Genomic DNA, 27,053 nt, shown 5'->3' with positions numbered 1-27,053 from the left:
GGGAAGATTTTTTTCCCTTATTTATAAGTCATCTCATTGAATGTTGAATAAAAAAAATGCTGTTAAAGTATATATATTTAATAGAGGTAAATTTAAAAACTTATTAAATTTTAAAATAGAGTTAATAAGTTTTGAAATTTTTCTCAATTTTAATAAAACATATTGAAAGTAGCTTATAAATAGAATTAACAAGTATTGTTTTTCTCTTTTCACTCTTAATTTTAATTTATAATGAGTGAGAAAAAATGTTATAAATTGACAAATAGGAGGGTGTATATAATACTATAAAGTTTGTATAATTATTTTTTTGCCAACAAGAAAGATATTTTATTAAAATGAAAACCCCAACGAGGCTCAGCAACAACAATACAACCTAACAAACAACAAAAAATTGCATCCTCCATTCTTCATATAAGTCACTTCTAACTAACTCATCAAAATTAAACCATTGTGAGTTAGTTAGTATGATAAAATTGTTTTTGAAAAAAAAAATTACTTTTCAATTATGTCCATACTTAAGAAAAAAGTGATTTGATGCATGTAGAAAGAGTTTTTTTAGAAATTGAAATACTCCATTTCTTTTAACAATTTGATGGATGATAGTTTTGGTATTTTACATTGAAGATTACAAAAATTAAGAGAAAATGATTTTATAAAAGACTAAGAAAACTTTTTTTTTTTGGCCAAACAACTAAGAAAACTTTTTAAAGGGTGAGTTATCGAAAAAAGTATAATACAGTAAAATGACTAGAGTTGGGAATTAAAAGAGCAAGAAGAGAGGAGGAAGGTCTTAAGGCCCAGTCTGTGTTGATTGATATTCTCACTGAAGCTTTTGCAATCAAAAGTTTGTATAAATTGAATTTTGAGAGTTGAAAGTGTACAAATAAACCAGACCACCTTCCTGTTAACCTGTGGCTTTACGTTTACGGTTTTAACATAATAATGTGGTGAATTCCTGAAAAGGTAAATATCAGACAGTGTAGTTCTCCCTCAGAGTTTATCCATCTTCAATAACTTAATAAGGATTCACTTGCAACATACACCCCGCATTTATTATCATTCTTTTTGGAGATTTTCTCCTTAATGCCATCTTTAAATCTTTTTCTGACTTTGAAATGTTCAAATTCTCATGTCCTGCTTTCTGGTTTTCTCAATACCGTGTCCCACATTTCTATGCATTTCTCGCAAGGATACAGAAAAATCGAAACATTAATTCAATGAATGTGAATTTAATTTCTTGGTGGTTCTTAAAAACTTTTTGTCAACTTCTTTTAACCAAAAAAATAAATAAATTTTTATCTAGTATTAAAAATAATTTTTATTAATACAATAAAAATTTCGGATTGACTTATATGTGCTAGCTAACAGGGAGCAATTGTTTCTTAAATCTTATCGGTCAACTAATTTTTGAATATTTGTCGGAATTTTTTTGCTTGAACTCACATTTAATAAACGCGGATTTTTAAATTAAATTTTCATGAATATCAAATTTATGGTAAATTGCAGTAGCAATTTTTGACGCGAACCATTAATTAACACACTCTTAATTTCCGACATATTAAAGGTAATAAATAAGTAGATTTCTCTCAATTAAATTAAGATATACTCCCTCCATTAAAAAATAAGGCATTTTTTAAATGTTTATATGTTAAAAAATATAAGATATTTTTTTTATTTAGAGATGTAATTAATGTGCTTTTGTTAAAAGTATCCATAATAAATAAGTTACTTTTTATTTATTTTAAAAAGAAATACCTTATAAATAGGGATAAATACAAAAAAAATGGTATTAGTTGAGAGATAATTAAATATTTTATTAAAAAATTTGATTTGATTAAAAACACTAAGTTAGGATCCACATCTTCAACAATTCATTTAAATTTGGAGAATTCTTAGAACTCCAACTTAAAATGAGAGTAATAAATAATTTTGTTGACAACACTTTGGTAACCCACGTGCCTCTTAATATCAATTTAATTATTTATATTATCAATCAATATATACCATATAGTTCAATAATTTATACTAAATCAGATAATTATTAAATTTTAAATTTTAAATAATATAATTCTGTTTTTTTAATATCCAGAAATGTATTCACTCATCTCAAATTATAAGACACTTTTAGATAAAATTTTACACACCAATAAATATCATTAAATACGCTTAACAATCTTATTTTTTCAAAATAAAAATATAAACTTTTAAAAATATTCTTCATTTAATAATCTTAAATCTACACTTAATTAGTACTCCTTCCGTCTTAAATTATAAGATACTTTTCAATAAAATCTCATATGCTAATAAACTTCATTAAATACACTTAATAACTTTACTTTTTCAAGATAAAAATATAAACTTTTAAAAACGTCCTTTATTTAATATTCTATTGATGAAAGAATATTAAAAAAAGAATATATGAGAAGAGTATTATTAAAAAAGTATTATTAATGAAACCTTATTTTTATTAATATATCTTATATTTTGAGACGCTGAATTTTTTTTAAAAATATCTTATAATTTGAGACGGAGGAAGTATTAAATATAGAGAAAGAAATGATAGTATTAGAATAAGTCTATTTAATAAATTTTAATTTTTTTAAAGTGTTTTATATTTTAAAATGAATGTCCTTGTGTTTTATATTTTGAGGTGAAAAATATAATTTTATTTTATTTTTTTTAAAAAAAAGGAAGGATGCGGCCCCCGGTTCACCCCTCGAAAAATCCAAATCCCTCTCAATAAATATCGTATCACCTGGCCCTCCCTCCCCACTCAGCCACCTTGTCTCTCTCTTCCTACAGAGAGATACACAGATAGTTTCATTGATCATCCTCTTGCCTTCCTAAAAATTTGCATTCACCATGAAACCTGAGATCAATTTCTTCGGCGACGCCAGCATAATGTCCAACGCCGACCCTTTTGGGTCCGATCAATCCCAATCGAACTCGCAGTATGGGACGGGTATCTCTCAGCACCGTGACGACCGAAACTGCATGACCAGACAAATGTATAGCATCGCAAGATCACACCAAGAGCAATTTGCCAGGAGAACCCAAGAGATTGCAATGGCCACCCAAGAAACTCAGTCAATCCATCGTCCAATCCTGGGGTTGCAGCAGCCCGCTCCTGCAATCGGAGCCTCACCGGCGGTGACCATGCAAATGTACTTAGGAGGAGCTGCTCCTCTTAGGTTCCTCGACGACGTCCCCTTCGTCTCAGTTTGGAATAATGGGGTTCGCGTTGTTCATTCATACCAGATGGATATGCCGAACCCTATCCCATCTGGTGAAGAACATGACTTGGGGATCGGAACGGGATTGACCACCAGGAATTTTCTTGGGGCAATGGAGCAAAAACTGAATCCGAATTATTCGAACCTGACGTTGCAGCTCGAATGTCCAGAACCGATGATGATGACTGTCCCAATCATTGACCTGGATCCAGAGGAAGTCGACTTGGAATTGAAGCTCTAGGTCTAGGGTTTAATTACAGTTTTAATTAATAATGCCAATATATATGTCGGAGTCCTTTTATTTCCTGTCTTTTAACTTTCCTGCGTCTGGCTTTATATAGTGTCTATGAGGTCTGCTGTTTTAACTTGCCAGTACTCTTTCTGCTAGTTAAAAAAAAAAAAAAAAAGGATCGATGGATGTTGTGACATCGTGTTTCAACCATGACAGTAGTGAAGAAGCGTGCATACTGTGCAGGAAGGAGAAGAAAGGCGTTGATGGGAGCAAAATGGCGGTCGTTGACTAATTTTAGCTAAAGACGACGTTCACCGATCTCAACGGAGAATGTATGGCTTTTATGTTAACGATGTTTGGATGTATTTGGTTCCAGTGGAAATTAAATGGAATTGATATCGGCAGAAGAAGCTGTAATAATAACAATTTCATCAGAAATAATATCACCATCCATCTTTGCTGCAGCATCAGTTCAGTTTCATCATGCCGCTTCTCTTAGAAATTGATGCAACACGACAATAAAATACTCGGGATGAAAGAATCTCAATTAATCACAAAGTATGTCATGTTTTGAGCATTATTCAGGAGAGTTTGAACTCTACATACATGCAAGACACATTATCATATCTTATTCTCAATTATACCTAGGAGTGCAACAACTTCTGTCAATCCCTTAGTTTTGACTGCAAAACTCTATACCATTTGAGTCTGCTGTGGCACCATACCACCCCAAACATGCTATGCACAAAGTCGTTCAAGTACTGCTTGGTCTTAAAGTATTAACTCTATGCATTTTATATCAAAACGCTCGTGCATCCACTGAGTTTGACTCCAAAACTACTTAACCAAGCAAGGAAAAAAATTAAGGGAAAAACAAAGATGACTACGAACTATACATATCGAATCATTGTTTACCTTTATTGTGTTTCATTTATGTGCAACATATTCAAAACGCAAGCATGCATCTTGCGGCTATCAATTGTTTTCATGCATTGTCTCCTCTCACTAACATCCGGGTTTTCCTTCTCTGTTAGTTGTTTTATTGGCCATACGGGTTCTGTACAGAAAATGGCTAGTATGACACTAAACGTAACAAAGCAGGTGAACGTTGGAAAGGTGTTACACGCACACGCGCTGCACAAATTGCTGAAACATCGTAAAGAATTCAGATAAAATTAAACGTATCAAAATTCAGCTAAATCATACCGGATATCATTTGTGAGCAACATATATGTAGATATATATAAAATCATAAATAACAACAGAGTTTTTATCTGCAAAACGATGGACATATTCTGCCTGCTGCAGAACCTCAGGCTATCAATCTATATATGTATAGGAGAGAACAAAGCCACAGCTTGCTTAATTATACACTTTAATTAGATTGAGGCTTATGACAGCATTGATCATATATTATCTTTGGGGAGGGAGATTAACAATATTTGCTATTTTTTTATTTAAAACATGAATGAATTATAAACCTCAAATTTGCTACTCTCTCTAGATATGGCGTTTAGATGAGAATCAAGAAGAGAGATTTGAGTTTCATTCAAGCCGTCGATTGATTATAGTCTGCAATATCTTGCACGATAGATAGTTGAATCACCAGAGAGTTTGTGAAAATGAATGCAAAACAGCCTATGGAGATTATATTGCATTTTTTCTTCGTAACGTTGGGTGTGTGTGTGTGTGTGTGTGTGTGTTGTGGAGAAATAAATGATAAAAGTATCGCATTAAGTTGGTCATAAAATAATTATACAAAAATTTATGGAGCGTAGCTGGGAAACTCATGGGTGTACATATTTTATAGCCTAGCCTTGACTCCTCAAGTCTCTATCATCTTGAAAATAATAAGATTCACAATTTACTAAACCTCTTTAACTTTACCAAAAAAAAAAAACTGAAAGCACAACAGTAGAGAGAACAGGGAGAATGAGAGAGTGAACGGGTAGAAGATTGTGTTACTGGTCGGCTAATGTTCTCTTATAATGAGCAATGTTAAACGCGCAGGACATTAAGTCAGTTGACCACTTAAAACATAATCAATCAATCAATTTTTTCATAAGCTTTCTAACTCAACCTCTACTCAAATGGATTCACTCCTGTAGCGCCCTCTCATTGCATTCCACACAAATATCTTAAAGTGCCAATATATTTTGAACTCAACCTTTAATTAATGCAAATCACGCCATAGGTAAAATATTCCAACAATAAAAAAATGTAGGCACTGATTGGATATTGCACTTTTCACATCCCAAAAGTATTTTTTCACTTTTGAGATATGAAAAGTTGTTTGAATGTAATTTAATGAGATTGAATGTGCTTTCTGAGAGTTCTTTTGAAATGAGGTGAATGTCAAAATTTAAAAGCTCCATTTTGTTATTTTCTGAAAATCCTTTTTGGATGAGATAATATTAAACTATATATTTTTTATTTTCATTATTTAATATATTAAATTTCATGTTATTTTAATTTTTTCACATTTTTAAATGCTTTTAATATATTATACTTGTGCAATAAAAATTATAAATTATCATAAATTAATATTTTTTTCATTATTGCATATTCAAAAGCACAAATCATTATTAATCTAAATAATTTTTAGCTTGTCAAATTAACTTTTAAAAAAATATATCTAAACATAAATTTTATTATAACAACTAACTTTTTTTGAACTGGCTTTTGCCAAATAAATTTTTAATTAATTGACTTTTGATAAAGTTAAAAACCAAAAACACACATAGTGTCTTGGAAAGTTGGTTGGTCTTGAACTTTTTATCTGCTCTTATTCTTTCTCTGACTTCATGAAAAATCTGTAGATAATAAAGGATCTAATTTCACTTCCTTGATATATTTTTAAATATACATAAATTATTTGACATCAAATTGTTTTTTTATGGTAAAAATTTGCTAAATTATATTTAGGAAAAATTGAATACTATACAAAAAGTCAACTTTAGTTTTTTTAAAAAAAATTAATATTTAAGATAAAATATTTTTTAAGATTATAAAATAATTAATTTTTAGTGGAATTTATTTAGGAGTTTGCATAAACTATGGAAAAAATTAACCTATTAATTTTTTATTATTTCAACATACTAATTTTTTAAACAACCAAACTATGGTTTAAAACATTATTGCCCACACTTCAGTCATCTGAACCCAAACCATTTGATGATGAGACATCACTAAACAGTCAGGAATGCTAACATTCAACCTGAATTCTATGTTATGTGATACACCTATTCAATTTTTTTAGATACATTTTTATTTTATTTATATTTTTTGTTTTTACAAGTAAAGGGGAGAACTCCTAGGAAGGACCAATAAGGTCTAAACAAAGTAAATTATTGCAATATAATTGAAATGGATCTCACACAATTATAGCCACGAAGTTAATTTCATGAGCAAAATTAGCAATGTAATCTGCACATAAATTCATTTCTATGTAAACGTGCTTGTAAGTAACATCCCAATCCTTTATTAAGAGGTTTCTGATATCTTATATAATGTTAAAAGTCAGATAATTTTTGTCATGAACGTTCATGATTCCAGAGATAATCTCCAATGACTTGGAGCAAAGCTTAAATATTTTTTTCATATGCTAAACATGCAATAAAATTCTACAGCATTGTTGGAAGCTAGATACTTGCGATCAAAAGTCCCAAAACAAGAAGTGCATATACAAGCAATTTTTTCAAGACTTTTTATTAAACTGACATAACTCCATTGCAAATTGAGCCAACCATCCAGTAATATGTAATTATAAAAAACACATCGTCCATCAAGACAAGTGTGCTGAAATATCTACGAAGTGTGATGCGCCAAACAACAGAAAGGAACGGAGGCGGCGGGGAGAAGAAAATGAGATCAGGGCATGATTGGGGTTAAAGAAATTAAGGAGATTAAGGTCAGAAAAAAGGAAGCAGCCATTATTTGTATACACAAACAGGAAGCCCTTGCCATGGACCAAAATGGAAAGCGATGGCGGGTGAAGAGAACCGCACACTTTCCTGCTAACAGCAACAATCTCTACACACCCCTCTCTCTCTTTCTTCACACCACTGCGGAAAGGCGTTCATCACAATGGATCAATTGAAATTTCACTATACCTCAAGAGTACATCAAATGTCAAAACCGTCCGCTTGCAAAGTCTCTCTAGTCAACCTAGAATCATCAGTTTCGGTTCCTTGCGACTTTTTTAACTTGGCCACGAGAACCCACATGTTAGCAAGTTCATTTTCCAAGTACGCTTCTCTTTGTTTTGAATCCTCAATCTTCCTTTGAAGCTCAGCCTCTTTGTGATCCTTCTCCAAAAGAGCGGCTTCATAAGACTGTTCCCTCTCTTTACTCAGGGCCAGTTCTCTCTTAATATCTGTGTTTGACGCCCCTTGATCAGTTCGTTTGACATGACTTTCCCTTCGGCCATTTCGGACTACCGTACTGTTTCTACGTTGGGTGGGGGAACTTTTGGATGCAGCCAGCTCAGCAGCAAGTTTCTCATTATGGTTCATTAGTTTGGCAACTTCTTCTGATAGTGCCTTAAGCTCAACTGCGGCAGCTGAGGCCAATCCTTTGGCATATGAACTCTCTTCTGCAAGTTTCTGATTCCGAATTTCCAGCTGCTCCTTTGATTCTGTTAATTCAGCCACCTTCAACTTCAATTCTTCTATCTGACACACCGAATTAGAACGTGAACATAATCAGTAAAAATGCTGACTCAAGATACAGGAAATAAAGCCAATTTCAATGACAGCAGCGTGACGAAAGATGGAAAAAATTTATCAATTAATAAAACGAGAAAAAATCTCTCTAAGATTCGGATGAATCTACCAGCTATTGAATGAAAAATAACATATTTGATATAGGTAAATTATATGAATTCTACGTATAAATTTTCATTTTGCAGCATCGCAACACGAAGTGACGGGCGTAACTAAATAAGGGAGTGCATGGAGTGTGATTATAACACTAAAACATGAGATTAACTCTGAAACAAATCCTAGAAAACGAGGGCATCCTTTAAGTATTGCAGGAAAACCAAGTAGCATGGGGCGAACTTAGGCCAGGCGGAGTCAGCTTGGAAATAGGGAGGACATGCCATGCCAAGAAGTTGGCCTAAGCCAATCCTACTAACCACTTGCCTATTGCAGGCCAAATATATGCTCAGCCCAATTTGTTAAAGCAAAACTTGTCTATCTAGGCCCCCAAAATATGAAAGCACAAGTCAGGTTGGGCAAGCTAGCTTGGGATTTCGATCCCACCTTTTTCAGTTTCCTCTTAATGTTGGGCTAAGGCCCTCTCTTGTATCAACCAAAAAAAAAAAAAAACCAACAAGTTTCAAACAGGCCAAAAGCCTATTTAAGAACAGGAAATGTGTTTAAACTTTAAATAGAAGGACACCTGTGTACAATTAGTTAAAAAAAAAAAAATTGCTACAAGGAAGTTTAAAAATCACAAATCACGTACCTGTGCTTGTAAAAGAAAACCTTCATTGGACTGGCTCATCATCACATTTTCTTCGTACAGGTGGCGTTCACCATGGTGTTCTTTGGTTATAGAGAAATGCTGTGAATGATCTACAGGGCCAAAGCTTTTTAACTCAAGCGCATCCGCAAGCTGCTGTTTCAGGGAGGCAATTGTTTCTTGAAGGCCTTCACATTCACGTATCTGATGATGCCAAATTATTAGCTTAGCTGATAACATGGCATAATAAGGAAAAAAAAATGAATTTCATAGTGATTTTAGCAAGATTTTGCACCTTTTGATTGAGCTGCTCTTGTATTACACGGTTATCTGCAGCTTTAACCTGAAAATATGCAAAATAACCGAGAGCATTAGATAAACACATTGTTCATGTGCTACTTTCATTTTACAATGTCCTGGATCATCAAAAGATCACCACTGCCTTGCATTATCAGAGCATTGCTTAAAATTCACTGATAAAATTAAGTTGACAAAATTTCTATGAACGCGTTGATTTAGCTGGCAAGTATTAGCAAGAAAAAAGATCACCTCAAGTTCAAAGGATTTCTCATTTAATTGTGTCACCAATTCCTCAACGGTCTGCAGATGAAATAACCAGCATTAACTAAATTGACTAAGAACACATGAAACAGAAACTGTGATGTCAAATGAGCATACATGTGATACTCCTGATTGATCCATCTTGTCTAAAGTAATGAAGGAAGCAGCAATTTGTTTTTCAAGCAAATCTATTTGTTCATTCTTAGCCTTTATCTCATCTTTCAGCCTTTTCATCTCCACCTGAAGTTTAAATCAACAACAGAAGTGTAACTTTCAGGCATAAAAGGGTGATAGTATCAGTGAGTCCCACGCCCACGTTATAACAGACAAAAGAATATAGAAACACACTTGAATCTGATCCATCCCAGGATTTTTTGCTGCTTCTTCAGATAGTCTTTTCAGAGCACTTGAATGAAGTGCCACCTCCCCAGACAAAATCTTTTGCTGCTCCCTCAGAAGATCAATTTGATCGATTGATTTTATGCTTGTCTAGACGATAAAACAAGAAAATGACATCTGATAAGAAAAATTTAGAGGTTCACAAGCAATACAGTCATCACAAATGTTTGTCAAAACGATCATCAAGATGAAAGGCTAAAGGGGATGATTACAGACCAAATTACGGCTTACTCTCCACGCTCAGGACATGAAAATACCTCGCTTCATTCTCATCTTTTGAAAGATGACAAGGATATTCCATTTACATGCACTTGACGATGGCTACACTCAATACTTACAATCATATATGCATTGCTAACAGAATTCAGGCCAGTTGTGGTGGTTTTATAGGATGCAAGTGATTTGTAACACAATAACTGTTGTTTGGGTTCATGACAACACATAAACATAGGGCATAGTATGCAGCGTTTTGTTCTGTCCGTTATGAGAGTGAATATGAGACATCCATGCTAGGGATTGACATTTCTCTGCAAAGCTGCAGTAACAAAAGGCAATAATTACATACCAAAGGTGTCTCTTGTCCCAACAAACTATCTCCATGATTTTCCTTGTCCTCTTTAGCCTCCAATATAAGATCCACAGACGGAGAACTTTCTGTACGTAGAGAATGGGAAAGCCTGGACTCTGTATGATTGCCCCTTTCTGCTTGAGGGGTGGAAGGTGTACTAACAGATTTTGCTCCACTGGATTTATCACTAGTGCCTGTCAAGGCACTTGATCCACTGTCTCGTTTCTGATCATGAACAATAAATGCACAAGCTTAAACAAACAGAAAAATAATCCTTGAAGAATACCCGATAGAAAATGCATTAGCCCACTTGAAAACTATCAGATGTTTAACAAGGTAACAAATTCATGCATGCTTAAACTCATTAGTTGAGCTAAAAAATATTAATAAACTCGAATATAGGATGAACTCAAATGACATATGTGGCCAGAGATAAAGTCTTGGACTTTTGTATAATTCTATGTAGCCAATTAGGCTTAGAAATAACGATTGAACTCTCAGTTACTTGTTATTGCTTATAAGATGAACTTCAAATATTTCTTACCAAATGTGCTGTAAATTGCCAATCAGGGCAAAGGGATAATCAAGACATGACATTGAGTTCATTGTGATGAACTCAGGTGAAGATTCATTTAACTAAATAAAAAACTTTGATAAATTTAATACTTTTAAACTATATACATAATCTCAGGCCGCGCTTTCCCACAAAACCAAATTCACTAATGAAAATGAAAAAGGTCATCACAAGACCAACCTAATATTAATTACTTTTAAAATCATGATCTGATGATCCTTTTAGGCTTCCAGCCCCTAAAAATGGTAGTGTTATAAATATTTTGAAGACCAAAAATGGAGTTTGGTCTGATACATTTAAGATGAAATTAATAGATGCATTAATATCCTGAAGGCATGCAAGTAGAATTGTTAAATTGCCAGGTAATAATTCTCCAGCATCGCCGAACACCCATGGAACAACTTACCCGTAACTTCAACCAATTCAGGAGTCCATGCTTCTTTGTCTTTTTCTCCTCCTTAAGAGAATCATCAGCTGATTCTGCATTTCCCTCTAGATTAACATATAAATCAATATTTTCCTCATCTAGGATTAAATCCCGCCTTTTGTATGGAAGGTATGCCAGCTGTAAACATGATTTATAATTAAAAAGATGTATGAACAGGGAAAGAGTTAAACAGAATATCGTTCTATGGCCTACGTTGAAACATGAAATGTAAACTAGTAATTTAAACTCATGATACCAAGATAAATAATAGAAAACGAATCAAAAGAGAAACACCTCTTCCTCGCCAAAGGAATGCCTTCTTCGTGGACCAGACCGGTTAGGAAATCTTGACGGGTGTGATGCTTTTGTGGAGACCAAAATTAACTTCGTCAACCGTTGAATCCTGCTTAGTAAAGCAGCTTTAGCGTCCTCTTCTTGTTCCAATCTCGATTGCAGTGCAACTTGACCATCTTCTAGCTTCACATATCACATGACAATAATTGAAGCATTCAACTTCAGAATGAGGCATTTCAAAGAATAACAATGATCAGAAGGCCAGAAAACACAAAACACAATTTCTGATTTCTCCAAATCTGATTACAAAACAATGCAAAGTACTCATTAGGACTAACAAGCCTTAAGGACACCCTATGATTAATGACCAGTGTTAATAACAAGACGCCTCTTAAGCTGATTCAGCAAAGTACCAAAACAAAGACAAACAACACAACAGCATAGCTAAAAGCACACATAAATGCATAGAAATGATAATTCCCACGCATCAAACAATCAGTTCTACATAATTTTCATTTATAATCCACCAAATGCACAGAAGCTCATGCTGAGGTTACACAACTTTCCAAATAAATGCCAAATGACTTTTGCTAAGTAAAAGGAAAATAATTTGCAAACTAATTTATGCTGGACTCTGAAGAACATGATTGGATAGTTCATGTTTAAAATCAACTTTTCAGACACGGTAAAACCATCGCTTGTGCCAAGAAACAAAATTTAAAAACGAGCAGAACTCTGAAAGTTGTAATATAACATTACCTTTTGTTTTAGGAGCACAATGTCATCTTCGCCTGTACCTCTTGGTTGAACTGTGACTATGCCCCTCTTCAATTGTTCTAGCTCTTCTTTTAAGCATTGAATTTCATGTTGGTATTTCTTAATAAGCGACTTCTCATCAATTATCTGTGCAGGTTCAATGTTTTATGATTCAATAATATGGAAAGTCAAAAAGAAAAGGATTTAATAATGCAATCTTCTCAAATAAATGATGTAGGAAAACAAATAACATCATTGGCACCAAAGTGAAGCCAACAACTTGACCTTATTTCCAAGTACATGAAATGGTCAAACCTTCCAACCAGACACTTATGCAATAGCAACTATAATAAATCTCCAAATAAACCTTCCATCCAGACATATGCAGGTCCCTAAGATTTCAGCCTGAGGGAATTATAAGAAAGAACTTCAATAGAAAGAAAATTTAAATCCCATGAAATGTGATTACCTTGTTTTGGGCTGCTTGTATTTCAATGTGCTTTGCCCGGTGTGCAAACTTCAATGTATTGTGTGTCTCTTCAGCGCTACTTGATGAAGGAGTTACTGTGCAAATGAGCTGTATTTCAAATGACAACAAAAGAATAAACCAAGAGGATTGGTGCTTTATTTCAAGCTTTTCAGCCACAGATTTATCTCATGTCATGAAATTATGTTTCACAAAGAAATCCATCCATGTTCATGTCCGCAAATTTATACACAGGGGAAGCCTTACAGAGACACGTCCGTGACCGCTGAGTGAAGACTGTAGTAATCTGGTCAATTTGGAGTCCCTATAAGGTACGTGACTAGCTCTCCCTTCAGTCAATTTTGAAATAACCTGTACAACAATGATACATGTACCTAAGTTACAAAATTCACGTTCTTCAGTATGATGGTAGTGATGACATTTATAAAGCTAATTTTCATGTTATGGAACCAAAAAAAAAAAACCTGGTTAAACTATGAGGTAAAAATATATCTATTATCAACCATTTAATGATGAAACAGAAACACATCAGCAGGTCATAAACAGCTTAATTACTTAGCCTTGTTTATATGATTTACTCATTGCTAGCTTTGTAACTTATTGCTATAGACAAAGAACTTTAGAGCAATGGACAAAAAAATAAAGATAAGAGAGGACATGTAACATGTAAGTGTGCAAAAGAGTAAATGTTCCAACTTCAATAATTCAAAAAGTAAACCACAAATGTTGTGTTACATGGCATTGTGTTAGCAGAATATTAGTAGTCATAATTGCAGTAGTCAAGGAATAAAATGTATTAGTTAGTGAGTAACTAATCAGAGGTAGTTAGTTAATACTCACAAATCATAGTTAGTTAGTTAATAACTACTCAAAAAATGTACATAGTTGCTATGTAACTACTTGAAAATACCTAACCAACCACTCTGAGCTATATAAGAGGGTGATTAGCGAGTCTGCAAGGGGTTATTATGAATGATGAGCAAGAGTTAACTGGTGAACATACCAGATTTAAAAGACCACTGTAACACGTCTAACCAATTCAACAGTACAATTCACCAGAAACAGGGTCCCATAAATAAAAAGATAGGAGATTCGAAATGAAATTATAGCAGATAATTTCCAGGCTCCAGCTGTTCACTTATAAGTTAATTAAAAGAAACACCTCACCAGCAGCAAATAAAAGAGTGATACAATCAGATTAGGCGGCTAAGGGCAAAGTTTGAGGCCTCACAGTGCCAAGAGTTAGCAGACTCTTGTTGATATAAGATCCTTCTCTCCTTCTCATTCCAGTTGTTTCAGCCTTTGAGCTCTCAGAACCTGCCAGATCGATGAGGTTCTGCATGTATAAGTAAAATATTAAAAAAAAAATGTAAGAAACAACAGACAAATGTCTAGCATTTAAATAATATGTGCAAACAAATGAAGTGCAACCAAAAAGTGATGCAGCAGTATTTAATGATTACCAGTTGCGACAGTGTTACAGCTTCTCCTTCGCTATTTTTGCCACATGGACTACTCTCAACAGTCTGTTACAAGATATCACAGAATAACAACACATGAATGAAATGATATTGTAGATATGCAAATGGGTAGCGATAGATATTCTGAGTAATTTAAAGGTGGTTACATGGTGATGTTGCAAGAGCATAATATAAAATCCCTGATAATCAATTCAAACAAGACCAATCTTCCTTTAATGCCCAGAAAACCCACCAAGGTAAATATGGTATGACTCCTGCTGCTGAGTATGTTGAAGTTTGTGGACCCAACATGTCTATGCTCTGTTAGCAAATAGAAAACGGTCGTGGTAAGCAAGAAAGGAACACATAAGTGATAAAACTCAGAAGTGTTTTATCAAGCAGAATTGTAGAACCTTACCACTCGATGCTTATCATTAATAAAACAAGCAAAATAGATTAATTAGTTTGGACCAACAACTCAACAATAACATGATATATGCAACTACTTTGAAGAGTATCATAATGACATCTGTTACTTAATATGCTTACTCTTTTTAGATGTATAACTTTCTTCCCGAAAAAATCCAAACAAAGCAAAAATAAGGAGATAAGTGAGGAAGGTGGCGGTTTCTACAATGAAACTCCACATTTGAAATTACTTACACAGCAACAATTAATAGCAAAAGACAACATGACCAAATTTTTATTGGGCATACAAACAAATTAACTAAGGTAATTCACAAGATTTTAACCCCCAAGAAAAAAGCAATTCAAAGGCCAACAAAAATTATTGACAACAAAACAGAACAAGCTGATCCATTACCTTCCCCAGCTGCTATAAGGGAAAGTGCGTGAGCAGGGGAAAGAACTACCTCCTCCTTTATTCCCTCAACAAAGGTGCCCTGCATGTAGATCAGGATATTATTGAGCAACCTTTTCTTCAAACAATAGCTATTTAGAAAACTCCAAATAGTCATTTTGGAAACCACATGTCAGACTTTTGATTAACATACATTGCAGTACACATGCTATTCCATTAATTTCATCACATAAAATAAAAAGTCCCCAAATTTAAAAAAGAAAAAGAAAAGAACAAAAGACAACATTAAGTTGCATGCAAAAAAAAAAAAACACAAAAATCGGACTTGATAAATCAAGTAAATATCATTTTGTTTCTAGGTCATTCTTCTTACGCATTGTTTGGAAACTAAAGGCTTTTTTCTCCAAACTCCATGAGAGATTTTTTAACAACAAAATACAAGAACGATTGAATATCAGATGGGCAATAAGCTGGAGTCAATTATCATCCATAAAATCAATTAAGCTTTTCCTTGTTGAGATGTCACTAAGCATTGATACTTTATGGAACCCACACGTGTAAAAAATGGAAGGCAGAACAACCATTGACTACTGTATTTGTCACCCATATCATATCCATGCTTGAGTAATCAGCCTCAAGGACTGAGTATAATAATATGCTAGATCCTAAGTCCTTTCAGGTAACTAATAGTGACTAGTCAATTTTTTGAGCAGTTGATGATAATGTGAAACCCAACTTCATTCAAGTCTAAGTCTAATTGCAGATAAGCTTTTACCTTGGTAGGAACCATGTCCAAGAATGTCACAAAGACCAAATCCCACTATGTTATAATAAGCTAAAAGAGGTTGCCTTATAAGGGCCATGTTGGAGCTTGGAACAAGTATAGATGGCTCGTGAACTTGATGATAATCAACACACCAATTACAGAAGAATAAGGAAGGCCTAAAATAGAGTCAATCTTTTTACAACCATCCCTGTAACTATGTCCAATAGTGCCAACACCAAGTTATAAGTGGCCTGTTTGGCAAGATTCAGCTTAGACTTCACCTATCTTATTTGAAGTCATCACCTCCTTTTTTTAGCAGTCTCTAACTAAAGGACCAAAGGATATGGAGAATAAAAAATGTTACCAAGCGAATAACAAGTTAAGAAAAGATCTAGTGCTTTAATGCAATGGGGCAGCAGTTAACATGACAGAAAGAAATCGAGCTATATACAGTGTGCACTAATCAGTGCATGTGCTTGATGTCCATGATGCATGAACAACACATCAGTGTTCTAATTGAAGACACATGTTGTATAGGTTAATCTCCATTTCACTTCATTCAATGAACTTGACCATCAAAATAAAATTTGCACAAAGAAAACAGAAAAAGTCGTCGCATCCAACTTTACAGGTAAATTAGTTATTACAATAGAGATAAACTATATCAGAAAAAGCGTACGAAAACTCAAATCAGCACCTGAGCATCCTCTCTGATTCTTAAGTTCTGTCCAGCTGGATTCAGCAAGTCATTAACCACCTGGAAGGGAGGAAAAGTTAAAGGACAGTAAAGCTACTGAAAAGTAAAGCACTGATCAGATATCAATTCATGCTGAACAGTTAGGTTTGTGAAAAATAATATTTACATAATCAGAGCAAAAAGAAGCATACCTCATTGTAGATCTCCAAGTATGAAACTCGAAGGAGAAACTCTCGGTTTGGAGTCTGGAATGCCAAAACAGTAGGCACAGCAATGTCTAACATTAGAAATACAACAAACTGAAACAAAGGATAGCTAATGTTTAATTTACCTCTTGGATAATGCTAAATGCATCCTTCACAGCAAGAGGTATAATTAATACAACAAACCAAAACAAAGGGTAGCTAATATTTAATTTACCTCCTGGATAATGCCAAATGCATCCTTCACAGCAAGAGGTATAATTCCAGGAGACCTTTGATCACCCTACAATTATGGGCTCCATGAGCATATAATCAAAACATTTGCTAATCCCAGTGCATAGCTTTTTTTCTTTTCGAATAAAAGAAAATCAAGTACACCAAAAGGATATGAATTCCTCCAAGAACAAACATACTCCCTCTGTTTCTATTTATAAGAGAAACTATCACTTTTAGCTTTTCTTTTTTTTATATAGGCAAAATCACATTTTCCAACAAGTATTTATTGCAAACTTCCTAAATTACCCCTATAATTTTATTATTCATAATCATAAAAAACAGTTAATAAAGGATTGATTAACACAATTAATAAAAGGTATTATAATCTAATTCTTTTATTTTCATATACAATTAATATAGTTAAGCAGTTTTCTTAAACAATGTGATACAATTTTTTTCTCCTACAAATAGAAACAGAGGGAGTACAAGGGAAAAAATAGAAAAGCAAGAAAGAAGAATACTTAGAAGAACTCTCCTAGTTCAAGGCTCAATACCATTAGCCCCTGGCACATACCAGACAGCATTTGTCAACACCACAAATATTACCAAGTAGCAAACATAACAAAAAAAAATGCAAAAGTTTTGCTTTGCTTTTTTACTATGCTTAATGTTGAGAAAAGAGTATCGCAATGGAGCCTTATCATTGCATAGAATGTAATTGATATTACACAAACTAATCTAAGGCCATCTTTAGAGAATCACCACCATCAGATCTTTCAATAGAAGCAAAATGAGCTTGTGCAAGCAGTACAGATTTTTAATGACTATATCAAGTGCTCTACTTAGTTCAAACAAAACTAGCTACTTCAAACAAGTGCTGCTGTAGATTTTTAAGAAAGGAAGAAGGTGTAAAAAAAATTCTATCTAAGAGCATCGAACTGCATTGTTGAGCCTACCGGATCAAGAATAAAAAATATAGAAGATGGAAAGTGTACAACCTAACTTCATTAGGACACTACTTAAAAAAATAGAGTAAACTGTGATTATTTAACATAAGAAGAAGCTAAATTAAAAGATTTTGTGATAGTCTGTCCTTATGGAACACCTACCCTTTCTTTTTCTGGGTTTACATGGTTAAAGCAATTCCTATTTTCCAAGGCGGAACAAATAACTATCGTAACCAAGGGTAGGACCACAAGTCAGACCAGACACTGGGCCCTAACTGCTCTTCTTATCAACTGTGCTGTTGCATATTTTTAACACAAAATTCCATGGTAACCCACAAAACTTAATACCAAGTAGTCATGATGCGCCATTGATATGAATGCTTGCAAATTAGTTCTAGTCCTAGTGGTCAGAGACTGCAGTGTTGATTCAACGAGTTATATATGTTGCAAGATACACAGAGGCTAAAAGTTGTAACAACGGCTTAAGCTGAATGGATTTGAGTCTATCAAGAAAGTTTGTCAAAACTAAGTGTTATTTATCCAAATAACGTATAACTCAACTGAGAGAAATGACATCTAGTAACCAACTCATTAGAAATGTTTTGGAAAATGAATATTTTCAAGTAAACAAAAGGACAATTCCTGACCTAGTATTAATCCATTAAAAGACCTAAAAGGATCAAATATAAATGTTTATAATAAAAGCATAACAAATAAGTTGAAGATTGATAATCAAATATGGTCTCACATGCATTGTATGAGTCTTTCCGCTGCTTGTTACCCCATATGCAAATATTGTACCTGTGAAGAAAACCAAAAAGGAATTTATATACAAGTTATCCAACATGTCAGATCTGCAAACAACCAAGAAGTTCCTCGGCCACAAATCCTTTTGCACAAGGATTTTTAAATGGATGGTCAATGATGGGCACCTATGTCGAATAAGGAATCATTCCCCAAAAGCTAGCTATTGAAGTGGGAGGACTAACCAACTTCAATACCCCATGGAACTTCCCATATCACTCAATGTGAAACTAAAGTATCTCATACAACCTAGTCTCCATCAATTGGCTCCCTATGGAGCGTATATGTCTTGGTGGCTATACTCTATGACACTTCACTCAATGAACTCACTCACGATTAGAACTCTCCACTAATCAAATACCTTTGCAAATAGCCCTTTTGGATCCATTAACTAATAACAATTGATAAACACTCAAGTGAAATGGAAATTAACACACTCAAGTGCAACATAAAGTATCACACACTCCTCATCTCCATCAGTCATCATCAAGAAAGTGCAATAAATAGGTTCCCACATCAAGGCAATTATGTGGCCAGGGAGACATGCAAGTCTACCACAAATTGCCATGGCATTGTTATCTACGTATCCAAGTTTTTCTCATATTAAATACATGAATTTCCGAAACTACTAGTTACTTTATACAAAAAGGAAAAACATTATGCCAAACGGTTGCTGCAATGGCAAGTTTGAAACCATTGGGGATACACTATGATCAGGCTACCAACTGAAGCAAACACATGGATAGTTTGCAGTCTCACTTTATTAACAAATGTGAAAGGAATTAGTAGTGATCAATGAAGCTAAGCATTTGGCTTCTACAAAAGTAAATAAAAAATTTGCAGGAATCACTGTCTTTTAAAGAAAGAAAGAAAGAAAGAAAAAAGTAGGTTTTTACCATAGATGCAGATTATGTCAAAATTTATTGAGAAATATTTGATGAGCAAATCTTGCATGTCTTTGACTGTGAATGGTTACAAATTTTTATGTGCATACTATATACTGCAATTTTCAACGAGTACTGGCATCCAATCCAACTAATTGTTCATAGGCCATCTCATTTTACAGTAAATGACATGATAATTTCTAACCTAATTAGTTCATATGTGACTTTTAAGCTTTGGGTTATTTCAAAGCATACATCCATAACCCAACTACCATAAGAAGGATAAGAAAGAGCGACTTCTGACAGCAAGTATATATTTTACACTTCAATCATATGAATAGCTAGCAAGTAGTAAGTTGATCTGTCAAATACCATTGATGCCCTCCATAGCACCGTTGACAATATGCTGAGCAGCAACATCGTAAACATGACGTGTTGTGGTTGTAGGACCAAAGACACGGTCTGGAAACAAGCAACAGAAAATTAATCAACCGAGGTGCATACATGACTAAAATGGAAAGAGAATGTTTCATGAGAATGAATTGCGCATGAAAGTAAATATAGGCAATAAAACTCCATTCTTAAATGTCATACTTTACCATATGCATATGCTATGGATGGATTATACTCATTTCGCACAATAGTTTCTCCGTCTGCATACCACGAAATCTCCTCTCCTTGACGTATTTCTCTTGGACTGTCCCAGACGTAGACCTAGTCAACTTAACAGCTGTCTGTAGACTGAAATCTAAGGATAGCAGAGTTGAGAAAAGCAGTACTCACTTCAGGGGGCGAAATCGGACTGTCACTGTGACATTTTCTTTTGCTCTCTCTGCATATAAAGGCACGCTTTCTGAGTAAAAATGCTGTGGCTTACTTCGAGATGATGAAGATGCTGGTGAGCTGTGACCATCAATGGAAGCTTCCAGAAATTGTTTCGACGATGAGGTAGTGGAAGATGATGGAGAATTAGCAGCTTTTAAATTGTTCAATCCTAATTTTTTTGATTTTGCACCTTGTTTTGATGCCATTGCCGTTTCCAGTCAAGCCTTCAACACAACAAAAAGGGGGAAGGATTTTGAGAGATTTTGATTTAGCATCAAATGCTCATTTTCATCAGTCTAGTAACATTTAAATACCATTATTAGAAGAAAAAAGCCAAGACAAAGAACAAACACACCGGACTCAGCTTACATGAAGTTATTAAGCTTTCATGAGCAATCGCTGCATTACACTTGTAGAAAGAAAACAGGGAGAGGGGGGGGGGGAAACGGTGCACGGAAGCCATTCTCTTTCATTAAAGGAGAAAGGTGTAGAGCGGGTATTGCTTAAGCTAATCAATCCATATATGCTATAGAATGAAGAGTGCAGGAAACAGAGAGGATCGCTACCGGAATTAGCTCCACTCCCAAGAAATTTTGCTTTCCTTTTTCAGGAGGGGCAAAATAAATACGAGCCAGAAAATAAAGAAGTTAACTTCGATTCCCCTAATATAGTCCAACCTTCTTTTTTTGTCGGGAAACAAACAAGGGCGCTGGAGATAAGACAGAAAAATCACCTTGAAAAAGTCAGAGAGGCATTTGAAAGCTGGGGAAGAGCAGAGAGAGATCCTGTTGGAAGCTAGAGGCAGATCGGGGAAGAGAAAGAGAGTGAGGGGAGTAACGAGGGAGTGAGTCAGACTGAGAGGGTGAGGAAAGAGCGCATCGTGAGAGGACATGCATCCATCAGAAATCGGGGATTTGGTGAATTATGAACGGCAATTGCAGAGTTTCATGTTTCAAGTTCAAGGGGTTGAAGAGCTGCCTTGCCTTGGAAGCGATGCCCCTCATCAATGCAAAACCTCATTGTCAATCCAGACTGACCTTTCGAAGGTAAGGTTTATGTATATTTAATTTGAGATTAAGAGGACAGTTAAGTCTAATGAGGCAGCAAAATGAAGAATAAAAGCAGAAGGTAAGAAAGTCAGAAAGCGGTATTACTTATTTATGGCGGAGATGAGAAAGAATGAAAGAAAGAAAGCAGCCCTGTGCTTCTGAGGGATAGAGAGACGCTCGTGGTGGGTCTCCTCTCCTGTAAAATTTTCCACGGTTCTCGCTCACCTTTCTCTCTCAACCTTTTAGCTGCAGAGGCGGGAGTGCGCTGTCACAAGAAGCGCGTGCGACAAGTTACGACCGGAAGTCGTTGGTAATTACTCGGGTTGAACCAATCACACTCCGTAACGTGTCAAAAAGACGAATTTACGATCCCTTTTTGCCAACAAATTTTTGTCGTCAGAAAAAAAAAAAAGAAAGAGGAACGTTTTCGTTTGGCTCATTGGCTGTGCTGGAACTGGAAGAAGCCCATTATTTTCTGTTTTTTTTTTTTTGGCCAACGCAGGACACATTATTTCTGATATTTGAGACTTGCAATAGAGTCGGGAATAAAGGTCGGACCTGGAGAGCTAGACTTGAAAATCCTGTTTAAATAAGGGTTCGAGCTTTAAAAATAAATTTTTTTAAAGTAATTGGGCTTCAGGGCTTGGCCCTGATAAGCCTTGTAAAATAGGGCTCGGGCCCGGATTGCCTTTCAAGCCCTGTTATATTATTTTCATTATTTTTTTTGGTAAAATACGTGTTTAAAATCAATGAACTGCCCACCTAATCCTACATACATTATATTATTATTAATTTTAATTTATTCTAAAATTAATTTAATATAATTTAATAAATATCAGTGTATAGTATAAAATTTATGATATTTTTTATTTTTTTATAATTATTATGTTTGTATATTTATAAAAAAAATAAACTATTTTTAAATGAAGATTTAAATTTTATTACTAGACTTCTAATGTATGTTATTTAATTTTTAAAAAATTATGATGATTTTAATTTTTTTAATTTTAAAATATTTTAATTTATTTATATTGTTTAATTTTATTTTAATTTTTTTATTTTTTAAAAAAAGGCTTTCGCGCCTGAGCCTGAGTCTTGAGTATAAGGGTTGAGTTTAAAAAATGAGGATCAAAATAAAAAATTAAACTTTAATACTTAGATCCTAAAAGGTGGAGCTCGCCCGTATTTTCACCTTTAACTTGCAGACAACAAGTTGGTGCTCTTATGGAATCGAGCTGTACAAATCGAGTGAAAACTGTCAAAACTCGGAATGAATCAAATTGCATAGATATTAGCTAGACGTCCCGTCCAAATCCAATATCCTGCGACGCTTGTATTGTAAACTTGCGGGTAAATGGTAATTCAGGACCAATGTCAAGTTGTGTGTTTAATACGTGGTCTGGTTATTCTCATATGACGAAATAAAAAAATATATCATTTATTATGTCTATGCTGTTGCTTGAAAATTGAAATGATAATTTTCTATTATTTTTATCAGTAAATCTAAATTCCATGCGTGGAATATAATATTTCTACGTGGTATAAATATAAAAAACTTGGATACCAGTCATGAGGAGAATCATCATTATCCGGATTCTGATGTAAAAAAGCGTTACATAATAATTAAATATAGGAAAAAGAAAACTGCAATTGTAGCACAATGATATATATGACGTAAAAAAATAAAATAACAATCGTTGTTCTCCTCTGCCTCCTGCGGGAGGCCGTGAAGTGTGACCAGCCGCTTGTTGGGATACAAGTTTGTATCTGTTGCGTTGATGCGTCCTGCCGTGGAACGGTTTTGTCCCCCAACAAAAACTTTGACATAATATTGTGAGGAAATTGAGATATTTCTGATGAAATTATTTAGTAGAAGCTTTTTATCACCGTCGATGTTTTGCAATTAACAATTTTTAAAAGAAAATTTATGATTGTGATTGTGTATTATATGAAGGGCAAGTGCAAGTTGGACGTGTTGTGACATAGCAATGTGATTCCCTGACCTTACATGAAGCAAGAAAGAGAGATTTATTGACCAAAAGAAAAGGTAAGAAGAATAATAAATTTATAATATTATCCTTTATATAAGACATTTTTTAAAAAATTGAATATTAAAAAATATAAAACAATTTTAATATTTTAATATATAATTAATGTATTTTTTAAAAATATTTTTAATAAATAAATTATTTTATATCATTTAAATGAAATGTATTATTAAATAATGATAAATATAAAAATATGGTTTTAATTTAAAGAGAATTCACTAATTTATTGAGATAAAATTTAATTAAAAATATTTTTATTTTAAAGAATCGAGTATTTAATATTAGCTTTATCTGAGACAAAACGAGGTATTCTGGCAAAAAAGAAAAAGAAAAGAAATGAGAACAAGAGTAAATACGTTGTGTCAAGATATTTTTATTTGAAAAATTGAGTCCCCCGTGGCCGTGTTTCAGGTAATAAGTGTTTAGTAAAATCATTAAAAAAAAAGATATGGTAATAATTGCGAGCCAGATTTTACTGTAGATGTCCTCGAATAGAATTTTAATGATTATAGGTTTAATTACGTCTTTAAATAATTATGAATTCTGAATAGAAACCTTAAATGCTACTCTTGCTTCCCGCCACAAAGGATTCGGTGCTGGTGGATAAATAATTTTATGAAAACTTGACTGTGCTTCGGATTTCTGCGGGATTTCTCAAAGCTATGAAGGTGCTTCTCCTACATGTGGAATTTGTCAGAGGGTAAAAAAAAATATATATATATATATATATATATCGAACAAACAAACGCGCGCGCTCGCTCGCTCGAAATCACAAATCACGTTCCCAGATCTCATTCAATATCCAAATTCCTAATGCTTTCTCTTGCTCTTTCGGACTTTAAAACTACTTTTTTTAGAGGGGGGGGAGGGAGCATAAGATCCCGAACTTTACATGGCATCGTTGGTTAAAAGGGGAAAGCTTTATACGTGGCATAAAAATTAGTATTTCATGCCAGCTGGACTTAAAACAGATAATATTGTTCCAAACACCTCATTTTGCTCATAATTGATTAATTGGGTGATAACTGTATTTTGGATGAAGCTAGAGAGGGTAGCTTTTTAATTTCAATTTTTAAAATTAATTATATTAATAATTTTTTATAATTAATTATACCCAATTGAAATACAAACATATCCAAAATATTGTTAAATTGTACTTTAATAAGTTAACTGATTATTTTTTAAAGTAATAATATATTTTTATATTTATTTTTATTTAATAGAATGTATTGCTTTTATTAAAAGGTGAAGAGTCAATTTATTTAAAATATTTTTTAAAAAATTATTAATTACATGTTGAAAAATTAAAAACATCTTATATATTTTATAAATATAATTCAAAAATACCTTTTTAATGGATGAAGTAATTAAAAAAGTTTTTGAAAGTTCTGAGTTTTTAAATACTTAATCCAACTTTCAGCGTGGCAATGGCATTAAAAAGTAAAAATTAGATAAGAAATTGAATTGATTAAAATATTGATTTAAAATTTTGAATTAAAATTATAGTTAAATTATAATCAAACCAATCATGATAAAAACATTTTAGTAAATTAGTCAAAAACATGGATTTAATCAATCCAGTTGACCTTGTTTTCAATATTATTGACTAAAGGTGTTGACATTACAAATAGCAAGAAAGATTGATCAGTAGAACTAAAAATATAGATCAGAGTTATATGAGTCAGCCCTCAATAGCTGGCCATGTGCATTGGTGGGTTAGGAAAAAAAATTTATCCAAATAAATATGAATCTTTCCTAGCTCATATTATATAACTTATAAATCATGCGGGCTAACTTTGATAAGTTATGGTATGTCCATTTAACTTATATTGTTTTTAAAAATAAAAAAAATGGGATAATATTGTAAATTCATGATTTTTGATAAATTGATATGCATGATTTGGCTAGCTCAATTCAAATATTTTATATAAATATTATAGGTTGACATTTTAGTGTATCTAAAATGAATCATGATGTAAAAGAATATCATATTGACTCATCATTATTTTCATTTAGGTGTATCTTTAAAAATTTATAAAAAAATTAAAAAATAAAATAAAAGAACTAGACAGGGTAGCTTATTTAATTCGTCAATTTGTAAGGATTAAATTGAGATTTTTACAACTTATATAAAAAAATTAAATTCAATTCAAATCATATTTTCTTAACCCATACGAGCTAACCCAGAAAATTTGAGTTGGCCTATGTTTTGAGCTCTACTTCAAAGCGATCATGATCTTTTTTTTCTAAGAATAATTTATTATGAAATTTTACAGGACAGGGGCAGGAAAGGCAGGCAATTTTCAGGTAACAAGCAAACATGTAGAGGGACCCGTGGGGTCAACACGAACGGATTTTCCATTTCTTTGCTTTTCTTTTTTTGGGGCCAGATGCAAATATTGGAATTGTTGACTACTGACTACCTTGCTTCTCACGATACCTGCGGCGGGACCCATTATTTATTTATTTACTTCAAAACAATTCATTTTGCCTTAAAAAAAAAATTCAAAGTTCATACTATATATCTTTGGAACAAGAGTTATGATTCAATTATTAGTGAGTTTTAAAAAAATTTAAAACTTTAATTTAGTTTAAAAGTAAAAATAAAAATAATTTTAATTATTAAAAGACTAAGATACCATTCACTTGTTATGTAAAATCATTAATTATTAATTTTTATATTTTACTTATTAATTTATTAATTTGATGTGCAAATTATATGAGTTGATGTGTCAATAGTTATATAAAACTTAATATCAATTGTTCAATTATAAGAACCAACATTAATTATTAAATTATTAACTTTACTTGTTAATTTATTAACATCGGCTGTAAATCACTAACAAATTTTATAATTTACTAGCATCAGCTGTAAATTACTGATATATCTTATAATTTACAAATAATATTAGTAAATTAACAAGTAAAATTAGTAAATTAATAATTAATATTATTGCTTCTCTAACTAATAGATGTAATTTACAAGTAATATTGATAAATTAATAAGTGAAGTAAGAAAATTAATAATCAATGATTTCGCATAACAAGTGAAAGGTACTTTAGTATTTTCACTGTAGAAATTATTTTCACTTTTATCTCTCTAAACTAAACTAGACTTTTAATTTTTTAAAAAAACTCATTAATAATTAAATCATAGCTCTAATCCTTATTTAAAATTCTCCATACATCTTTACTTTACTCTTCACAGTAAATCTTTCTCCTTTCATCCTAGTTTATAAATTATTTTTAGAAGTAATTTAATATTTTAAAATAGAAGATATTCTGATAAAAAATAATATTTCATTTATTATACGTATTTTAATGTCACTCATCATTA

General features: G+C 33.0%; 1 protein-coding gene across 3 annotated transcripts; it reads right to left on the bottom strand.

Annotated features, from left to right (window-relative positions):
* Positions 1-7,148: 7,148 nt before the first annotated feature.
* LOC129311085 (kinesin-like protein KIN-7K, chloroplastic) lies at positions 7,149-21,796 on the bottom strand. 3 transcript variants are annotated; one of them, XM_054953080.1, is made up of 24 exons: positions 21,774-21,796; positions 20,578-20,843; positions 20,394-20,491; positions 20,167-20,256; positions 18,855-18,907; positions 17,161-17,226; positions 16,932-16,985; positions 16,741-16,800; positions 15,281-15,359; positions 14,711-14,778; positions 14,461-14,523; positions 14,229-14,333; positions 13,244-13,348; positions 12,980-13,087; positions 12,514-12,657; positions 11,755-11,937; positions 11,440-11,598; positions 10,457-10,684; positions 9,841-9,981; positions 9,610-9,732; positions 9,481-9,531; positions 9,227-9,274; positions 8,935-9,135; positions 7,149-8,138 (listed from the first exon to the last, which is right to left on the bottom strand). In XM_054953080.1, exons 2-24 carry the CDS (start codon positions 20,823-20,825, stop codon positions 7,590-7,592), a joined length of 3,024 nt encoding a protein of 1,007 aa, XP_054809055.1. In that variant the 5' UTR covers positions 20,826-20,843; positions 21,774-21,796; the 3' UTR covers positions 7,149-7,589. The 3 variants fall into 3 exon arrangements, with proteins under 3 accessions (XP_054809055.1, XP_054809038.1, XP_054809047.1); XM_054953063.1 differs by lacking the exon at positions 21,774-21,796 and adding an exon at positions 21,353-21,759; XM_054953072.1 differs by lacking the exon at positions 21,774-21,796 and adding an exon at positions 20,989-21,278.
* Between the last annotated feature and the right edge of the window lie 5,257 nt (positions 21,797-27,053).

Source organism: Prosopis cineraria, unplaced genomic scaffold, assembly GCF_029017545.1.
Source record: "Prosopis cineraria cultivar Desert tree isolate PC_DT_omini unplaced genomic scaffold, ASM2901754v1 PC1, whole genome shotgun sequence".
NCBI lineage: Eukaryota > Viridiplantae > Streptophyta > Magnoliopsida > Fabales > Fabaceae > Prosopis > Prosopis cineraria.
Note: the sequence above shows the minus strand (reverse complement) of the source record. Positions and strands in the feature narration are given on the sequence as shown.